The sequence below is a fragment of the Brachionichthys hirsutus genome, unplaced genomic scaffold (genome assembly GCF_040956055.1).
Source record: "Brachionichthys hirsutus isolate HB-005 unplaced genomic scaffold, CSIRO-AGI_Bhir_v1 contig_1420, whole genome shotgun sequence".
NCBI classification, from domain to species: Eukaryota; Metazoa; Chordata; class Actinopteri; order Lophiiformes; family Brachionichthyidae; genus Brachionichthys; species Brachionichthys hirsutus.
In genome coordinates, this window is record NW_027180413.1 from 74,565 (window position 1) to 84,635 (window position 10,071).

At 40.8% G+C, this 10,071-nt stretch overlaps 1 protein-coding gene across 1 annotated transcript; it reads left to right on the top strand.

Annotated features, from left to right (window-relative positions):
* Positions 1–882: 882 nt before the first annotated feature.
* Positions 883–2,199, top strand: LOC137914774 (G-protein coupled receptor 22-like). The gene has a single exon (XM_068758268.1). It carries the CDS (start codon positions 883–885, stop codon positions 2,197–2,199), a length of 1,317 nt encoding a protein of 438 aa, XP_068614369.1.
* Positions 2,200–10,071: the final 7,872 nt, after the last annotated feature.

The following is a 10,071-nucleotide window of genomic DNA, read 5'->3' on the forward strand; positions in this document are numbered from 1 at the left end:
CTTTACTGTGGGGCTCTGCTGGAGCAGGAACAGTTTTCCACTGGCTGTGTTTGGATGTGATGCTTCTCTCTGTGGATCTAATAGAGACTCTATGGCCTGATTACGCAGCCCTGCTATTCAGATAGTGCTGGAGGGAAGGGTAAATATGACTTCAAATCAATTAAGAGTTCAGATTGGATTCATCACTCATTATTTCTTTAGGTTGGATTATTTTAATATTGTATGTTAATCAGTTAAAGTAAGTGATTCTTGAGTTCAAGTGTAATAGATTTATTTTCTTTTTTTTTTACACCAATGTGAAAATAATGACTGCCCTGAAATCCAATTATGATAAGTGCACTAATCCCTCATTTGTTTATGACCATCTTGTACTTTAAAGTGCATCTCAGCGAGATGGATGCCTGCTAGTGGGCGGCTAAACACAGAGGCGGTTATGATATCCTCTCGTAATGTCGCCGAGACTCCAATAATTTAAACAATTCCAGTAGTGATGAGTTAAGTCACCACATATATAGTATAGCAAATATAATATTACCTATCCTGTTCAGAAGAGACTCTAGAATGCAAACCATTACAGAGTTATTGTGTCAATGTTTCTGACACACACCTTCGCTATTCATGTAAACATGGTGATAAAAGAAAGTACAAGCTGATATTGAGACAAGTAATTGCAGGAAAATATTCTAGCATAATTGTCTGGTCCTTTTTTTGGGGGGGAGCATTTAATCCTAAAAGCCTCCTTGTTGTTTGACGGCTGGCTGCGTTGCGTCAGATAACATTTGTTAGTTTTGTGTTGATGTCAGCTTGCCAAAGATGCGAAAGCATCGTTTTTTTACTTTACCTTTAGATGAAATTTCTTCTCCTCTCTCTACACACAGGATAATGCATATCCATCCCTACCCGGAACAAGAAGCCACCATGAGCAACGTCACGGTCACCGACAACACTGAGCCCATCAGCCGTACCATGAGTCCGGCCACCCCCAGCCCGTATACCTATCCCGTTAGTTTCCAGGTCTCTCTGACTGGCTTCCTCATGCTGGAAATCCTCCTGGGCCTGAGTTCCAACCTCACCGTTCTTGCCCTCTACTGTATGAAGTCAAATCTAATTAGTTCTGTCAGTAACATCGTCACCATGAACCTCCATGTGTTGGATGTGCTGGTTTGCGTGTGCTGTATCCCCCTCACCATTGTGGTGGTGCTGCTTTCCCTCGAGGGAGACACTGCTCTGGTCTGCTGCTTCCATGAAGCCTGCGTCTCCTTCGCAAGTGTTGCCACTGCCGCTAACGTGCTCGCCATCACCCTCGATCGCTATGACATTTCGGTTAAGCCAGCCAACCGGGTGCTGACCATGGGACGTGCCCTGGCCCTGCTGGCTGCCATTTGGGTGCTATCCTTTGTTAGTTTCCTTGTACCCTTTATTGAAGTTGGCTTCTTTGCCCGGGGCAATGTGGAGCTGAACCAGACGGCGGTGGAGGATGTGATTGACACTAACCAGTACTACACAGATCTCGGCCTCTACTACCACTTGCTTGCGCAGATTCCTATTTTCTTCTTTACTGCTGTTGTCATGCTCATCACCTACTCCAAGATTCTGCAGGCTCTCAATATTCGCATTGGCACACGTTTTCACGCTTCACAGAAAAAGAAGGCTCGCAGGAAAAAGCGCCCATCCATGACTGCTATGACAACGCAGCAAGAGGCCACAGATGGTTCCCAGAGCAGTGGCAGCCGTAACCCCACACTGGGTATGCGCACCTCCGTCTCGGTCATCATTGCACTGCGCAGAGCCGTTAAGCGTCACAGAGAAAGGCGGGAGCGCCAGAAGAGGGTTTTTAGGATGTCCCTCCTGATTGTGTCTACCTTCCTGCTGTGCTGGACGCCCATCACCGTGCTCAACACAGTTATCCTCAGTGTAGGCCCCAGTGACCTGATGGTCAAGTTGAGACTGGGCTTCCTGGTCATGGCTTACGGGACCACCATTTTTCACCCTCTTCTCTATGCCTTCACGAGGCAGAAGTTCCAAAAAGTCTTGAAAAGCAAGATGAAGAAGCGAGTGGTGTCAATCATCGAGGCGGATCCTACCCCTAATAACGCCATAATACACAACTCGTGGATCGACCCAAAGAGGAACAAAAAGGTAACGTTTGAGGACAAAGAGGCCCGGCAGAAATGTCTGTCTTCTGAGGATGTGGAGTGAAGGGAACTCTTAACCTTTGGGCTAAACAGTCAATTAAAGCAGCTAAAACTGACATCAGGTCATGATGAAAAAGGGAAAATGCTAATCCAAAGCAGAAATGTAAATAGTATGTGCAATAGAATGTACAGTAAGGAGACATGGATAATTTATTACTATTTATTGAGAGCAAAAGTAGGTTTCATAGATGAATCATACACTGTACTGTAGATATTGCATGGCTTTTTGTAACGTAGCAACATACAGTATAATATGTACATACGGTACTTGATACATGTACAGCTTAGGGTAAGAAAAGCATCATATAAATTGAGTCAGAATTGTTATGTATGCGTATATTTATAATAAATTTTATGTTCACTCACATAACGTGGCAAAATGTTTTCAATCCCCCCCCCCCAAGGAAAATGTTTGTTATCCTGTAGCAGCTGTGAGATTACGGCCATTCATCAACGCGCCACTTGTTCTGACAACAGACTGTGTAATGGCCCCAGAGACCACTGACCTTATTGCCTGGGAGCCCACTGAGGGAAGGACCTTCCGTCTGAAGTGAGACTTATAGGTACGAGAATGCAACAAAGGCAGAAAGGTCAAACACGCACAGATAGGAATGGAAAGGAAGAGCAAAGTGAAGCAGGCTATTTTTACACAGCTGAACAGCAATTGGGGCACTTTTTTTGCACTCATTGCTATATGAGAATAAGCGCAGACAGTCCGGCGTGGTTCTCGGCACTTCATTTGACATAAACCAGGTTTAATAAAAGCCTCGCCTGTTTCACTTTAACAGTCATGTCTTTGGGCCAAACGGAAAATCTGCAAAAGCTTTATTCTGGTTTGATGAAAAGCGAGTGACTTCACGGTGGGACTGTGGCAAACGCAGCACAGATAAAAAACGCAGCGAAAATAGTAACAAATACTTGTTTTATTCTTAGAGACAGCCAAATCCTCAGATGCTCTATTTTCATAGAGAAGAGATTCAATCTAAATAAAGCACGATGATGCAGAAGGTTGTATTATCAAATTGTCTGCTTTTACTAATGCCAGCTGTACAACAATGCTCTCTGAATATGCAAATCCTTATCTGCAATGAAAAAACAAACACTTTTTTTTCAAAAATCTTGAAGCCTAATAAAATAATCTGTTTACAGCACAAAATAACAGAAAATGAAGTTCCAGTCACAGAAGAAAACACAGTGAAATTGCATTTTCTAAGCGCCGGTACTAAATGCATATAAACGCACTCAACCTCGTACATTGGCTCAACGTCTATGTTTTTCCTAAATAAGTTTGAATAATATATTCATAAAACTGCAGTAGAAATTCAGTAGTAAGAACCTGCAAGCGGGGGGATTCTGTCATCTTATTACTTTCAGGCTGCGCTCTCATACTGAATCTGAGCAGAGTTCTAATATTCATTAGCATATAGAGCCATCCTCGGCCTGCCTGGCAGCTCCCTCCATTACAGCCCCCGGGTCAAGCATTGCATTGAGATGAAGATTATGAGATACACAGTGAATTCATATGCATACATAAAGGATTGCACAAACAAATGCATGCATGCACAGATATCTATTCTACACTGTACTATGGCGTATGTCGCGGTAATGAGCTTATTACACCTTTACTGTTTCAGGTACAGTGGAAAACTGAAGAGCCCTTTAGCGCCTGAGAGCACATGGCAGTTGGCTATACCACAATGATTACACAACCTTGGTCAGATGCTTCTCTTTCTGCCAGTGTGTGGTCTGCAGCACAACAGAGAGGGATGATGTGGGGGTATCGACGCCTGCAAGGTTCTTTATTACCCCGCCGTATACAGGAAGAGTAAATGTCATAGTGCCTTGAGGGCAAGTCTGTGATTGAAAGTAGAGATGCAATCGCCGCTAGCAACAGATGAATCGGCAAGGAATATAATATATATGGGATATACGTAGACAGTATACAGTGGAACGGCGGCTTATGACTTTATTACGTTCTTTAACTCTGTACGTAACCCGAAACGTTCATCAAACTAAATAATTGTTTGCATCAAAATTAATGTAAATCCTGTTTATTCCATTCTCCAGCCCCAGAAAATATAGAAAGGAATTAAAGATGATTGTAATCATAGAATAGCAGGAGAATTTTATGTAAATGGGACGTCTACTCTTCTACTTCTAACACTTGAGACCTTTGCTTCATTAGCACAGTCGCTCCTTTAGCCACATCAGCTGCATTTAGTGCATCTTTGTTCTTCAGGATAATGCAAATTGTCAATTTAGCCATTTTGTATTACTTGGCGAGTTCGGAAACACAAACACCATTTTTTTTCATTTTTATCTATTACTTCCTTCTTCATTTCCATTGTAAAACTCTTATGCTTCTTACTCCCACTACCAGTACCAATTTTAACTTTCTTGGGAGCCATAATTAGGTTAAATCAAATAAAAAATAAAAGCACCAGAAACACATGTTTTAAAAGGAGAGCATAACGAGAATGCTGCAAACAACGGTATGCACAAAGCACAACTTACGAGCTCGACGACGCCAAGCGCGGGAGCTGCTGTGCATGTGTGTTTGTATACCAAAGCTTGTTCGTGTTAGTAAACTGAGGAGTTGGCTCCACTAAACTATATAGTGTATATAACCTTAAAGCTAAAAATAGTAGGGTATCAATATGCATGTTGGCACTACAGCAAAGGAACATTCTGTCTCCCATTCCTGGTGAATGCATAATTTAGAAGTCTGCTCTAATGCCAGGTACTAAACCAAACTTCATCACTGTTACTGAAAAATCATTTGCATTGATTGCCTTCTAAAAATTACCCTTCAGTGACTAATACTGTTTACGTCAACAAGAATTTGAGATCGCACTTTTATTTTCCATCCCGAGGCAAAGCCACGCTGATCAAAAAGTCCTTTCAAGCACGATCAACAGAGCATTGTGTCTGACTGCAGTGTCATTTTGTTAACACTGTGCTCATGGATTATTTTGTTTTCACTAATCACTAAGACTGATGGATCCGTTCTCTTGATGCTATTTTCAGCCGCTGAAGCAGGGTGTGTATTGGATAGACGCACTCAGCTTGAAGTTTATCGGATACATTAATCTCAGATGTTTGTGGAACATGGAGAAATGTTAATGCTCTATTTTATTGTGCCTACACCAAGCTTAGTGGTTGTAAAGCCAAGCAGCTTTGCTGATTGAGCTTTTTCTTATTTTAGATCATAAAAATCAGAGGGGGGAGCATTGAATCTTTCCTTATATGTATATGCTGTCTTTTTAAAGAAACGCCTGCCGCTGCTTTCACTAAATAACTATTTATTGGTTCAACCCCTCCACCTTGTTTTAATTGATTATTGCTATATTAGTTTGGACTCTGGCTATCTCGTGATGACCTTCCTAATCTTGGCCCAACTTGGAACAAAACTGGCTGCTTCAGAAGCATCTCCATCTGGTTAAAAGCCACTCATTATAGCAGCAGCACAGCTCCGACACACTTTTAACTCACAGGCAGTAAATCAGGCACCAGAACTAGAACCGATTCAAGGTCAAAATGGACGCTGCTGCTAACAGCAATGACAGTCTTAATATTTTTTGGTAAATGATATTCCTGTAGAGGACCATAGTCAATAACCAGACACCTATATATTTTTTTTATACATACATATTTATACATGACACATGCTGACATAAATTGCCAAGCATGTCGTACTCAAAAACACGATGAAAATAGTAAAAAAATAAATATATATACTACTTTTATTCTGTCATTTCAGAAAACGTGTAATAATATGAGGAGCAGACATTTAGATTTAAAGGCTTACAATTAAAATTCTGCACTCCATCATCAGCAATAGTATCAAGTCGAATAGCGTTAGGATTTCTGGCCATATTGCTAGATAACAATGATTAATAATAAGAGAACATCACCTCTAACCTGAGCTGACCTCCAGAGAAAAAAACTTGTTCAATACACTATAATCAATAGCTGAAGGTCAATCAGACGTAGAATCCCTTGATCCTGGTGTGTCCTTTATCCCCTCCCCTATACTCCCTCTCAAGGCTCATACTTGCTGCTATCTCTAGCACATATATTATATCCTTCCCTGTATCGGTCAGTGGCTGCTCTTAAGCAGCCATCCCCAATTCAGATGCCATCTCTTCAGGGCCCCTCTCCATCCAGCTGCAGACACAGAATAAAAGCCTGGGAAATCACATTAGTCTGTCCGTATGAAGCCTTTATTGGATTAGTTCAGCGAACACTCAACTGTGATTCTGCTATCGTAGAGGAGAAGAAAGTGAACTGAGCACAACAGTCAGCACAGCTTGACAAATTGTTGGTTGTGGTCATTTTGCAAATGTAACTCTCACCGAGCCGCATTTAGAACGACAGAAGGACACTTTATGGAGTTGAAAGATATACGACTCTGAGATACATGCTGTAATGTCCGTACAAGAAAACTCCAGCTCAGAGAGAACAGGCAGAGACAATGGCTCATGACCTCTACTGAGACCATAATGGCATCATTGTTTGTTAGCAAAGAAAAATAACGCACCCATCATTCCTTCAATGCTGTGGAGATTGAAGAGGGCGGACATCCAATGACAATGAATAAACACTCCATTTTACCAAAAACTGATATTTAAATCACATCGGATATTGATGAAGGAATTATTATTGAGGGTGAGCTGATTTATACTTCCTATTGGTGCCCAATTATAAATAACCAACCAACCAACCATTGAGGCAGAGGCTAATGAATTGCTGCTGTCGGTTTGTTGATCTGTCTGTCTGCTTCATTGTTAGCATGATAATTCAAAATTCTATAGACGGATCTTGATGACATTTTCAGGAAATGTTGGGAATGTTACCAGGAGCAGATTGTTACATTTTCGTGATGATCCTGGATTATGGGTCACTTTGAAATTGTAATTAAGATTGCAGTCAATGGAGCTCCAAAATGTGTTCATTTTGATGATGATGATACATATCACGATTCAAGAATTTTATTATCATTATGCTAACATAACAAAATCGTGTGAAGGCCCACGGCTTCAGGCACTGGGTGATTCTCATGAAATCAAGATTGAGAAGGTGTCAAGCATAACAATTTTTAACATACCCTACATTTAGATGTAATTTCCAATTAATTCTCATTACCGAAACATTTGTGAGGATTTACAATTGTGTTTATTTAATTACTTTTGTAAAAGATAACATACACATTTTGTATGTATTGGTCACTAAATAACTAGTGTGGTATAACTTGTCTCTTATATTTTAAAACAAAATATGATAATATAATTATTACTTAATTTGTAAAACAAGACCAGGTTGCGGTAATGAGAAGGCCATGTCGGTAATGAGGATCGCCCTTTTCTTTTCACTTGATGCTTGCTTGCAACAAAATACCATACTTGAGTATAACATTTCATGAAAAAGATTGACACACAGAAATATAGAAATAGATTGTTGAATAGAGAGTTATAGCGCATTCCCTCCTTTATTGGTTTGTTTCTCATTACCGAAACATTGTATCTCTCCACCGCAACAGGCCCTCAACTGTTGCGGTGGATGATAATGGTGTTGCGGTGGATGAGTGACAATGAACGTTTATGCTAACATAGTTAGTACGTGATGTGCGCGCTAAACTATTCTTAGCTGTTTATGTTTAGACCATAATTGGGTAATAATAATAAATAGAATCATTATAATTTTTTTTAACTTCAAAACTTCACGTTTCGGTAATGAGAACTAAAAAGTTGTGTAGCTACTTAAACATACAAACTTTGAAATTATATCTTCACTGTAACTGTTTATAGTATAACATGCACTAAAGTTTATTCTTTTTTATCTTTCTTAATTAGTAATATTTCCATCTCATAGAACCCAAATCCAGTTATGGACACGTTGCGGCAATGAGAAATTTACCCTTAAATGTAAAGAAAAACGACAAAATTTATATTTATTATGGTAAATTTAAATCATGAGCAAATAGTACATTAAGAGATGTCTATAATGGTATCCTTATTATTTTGATAGCATTAAGTTTTATAATCAAAATGCGTCATGCCACCTTGTTCGTCTGGTTTCGCGAGAATCACCCTTTTGCCCCTTGACCCTCTGGAGGTAATTTTTTTCTCCTCCCCTCCTCTCCACCACCTCCCGGGCACAATGTCCCCTAACCCTGCCAGGCTCTCCACGACCTCTTGGCCCAAAGCTAAACTTTTAGCGGAAGACCTCCATGGGAGGGGGTGCCGCCGCTCAGCTCATGCCCAGCAAAGGTGCCCGAATCTCGGATGCGAAAAACGCGTTTGACCCTTGACCCACTGGAGGTCATTTTTTTCTCCTTCCTTCCTCTCCACCACCTCCCGGGCACCATGTCCCCTAACCCTGCCAGGCTCTCCACGACCTCCCGGCCCAAAGCTCAACTTTTAGCGGAAGACCTCCAGGGGAGGGGGTGTCGCCGCTCAGCTCATGCCCAGCGAAGGTGCCCGAATCTCGGATGCGAAAAGCACCTATAGGGACATAAAACAAAAATCTAAATCTCTCCTAAAAAAACAATATATGACAATGGGACTGAGAATCCAGCAAATACTGCAAACACCAACAGCAGCACAGTGGGACAGCCACATCACCATGTGGACGGTGTAAATCTACGGTAATAAGGAGCTGCTTGGCTGGCATCTGTGCTCACTGAGTGCTTTTCTAGATTTTTATGCTGTGATCAAATCAAAAGATGAAACATATTTCAGTTGAATGTATTTTAATGAGTTTGTCAAATGGATCTTTCCACATCACCACCTTTATTAAAAAATATATTTGTATTAGATTAGTGCATTTCTTTTAGAGTGCACTGTGCTTCTTTGAATGGAGAAAAACAGTTACTTGTGCATTTATTTCCTCCAATAAGATATCATCTTAAGAACTTATGCATCTAAATCAAAAAGGTTTGTTGCACCAGTTCCACCAGCACAGAAAGTTGGAGTTGTGCAGAAATGTGTGTCTTTTATTCATATTCCACAGCTGGTGCAGATATGCCCAAACAATATATGCATGAAGCCATGTGTCAGTCCAGTTATTTATCAGGCAATGACAGAATGTCAAGCGTTACGTGTGAGAAGAGAGACAGCAGAAAGACAATCGCTGCTCTCCAGCTCTCCCCGCAATGATGACTGCTGCCTGTAATACCAGTTCTCTTCTCTTGACATGAAAAGATATGACTGGGGGCCGCAACAGAGCTCAGCCCCATAAGCCTGGCAGCTCAGGTCTAGTGAGCATTTGTGTTTTTATTAAAGTCAAAATAGACAACAATATTTTGTTTGTGATTGCAAAAACAAAACCGTTTAAGTGTTAACAAATCATATGGAAGAGAAGGTTCTACATGTGAGGCGTTCACATGCAAATCCGTTGTCTGCATGACCTGGAATGGAACCGGGCCACTGTGAGGTCTCCAAAGATGCATGGGACACGCTATCTGCACCCCGATAAATATTAATTCATATCTGTCAGACTTATAATTATAAAAAAAATAATTGCTGGTCAAGTCCATGAAGGGATGGATGATATGTCGAGCAATATAAAATCACACTGGGAAGACAAATGCAATTGGTGGGAAGTTTGTACTGGCAATTATCTTATAGCTTTTTCATTATTTTTCATTACGCCACTTATAGATGACTCAACATGACAGCATGTCCAGAAGTGATTAAACCTGTCAACCCTGAATAAACCCTGAAATAGCTCTAGCTGCGTATGGATCGAACCGCTGCTCCTGTAAATAAACAATAATCGTAAACATGCAGTAACAGTTTAATTTCTTTAACACCACGCAGCTGGGGACGAGCCATCTGGTGCTTTTTCAGGCAGCGACCTGACCGTATCCTTAAAT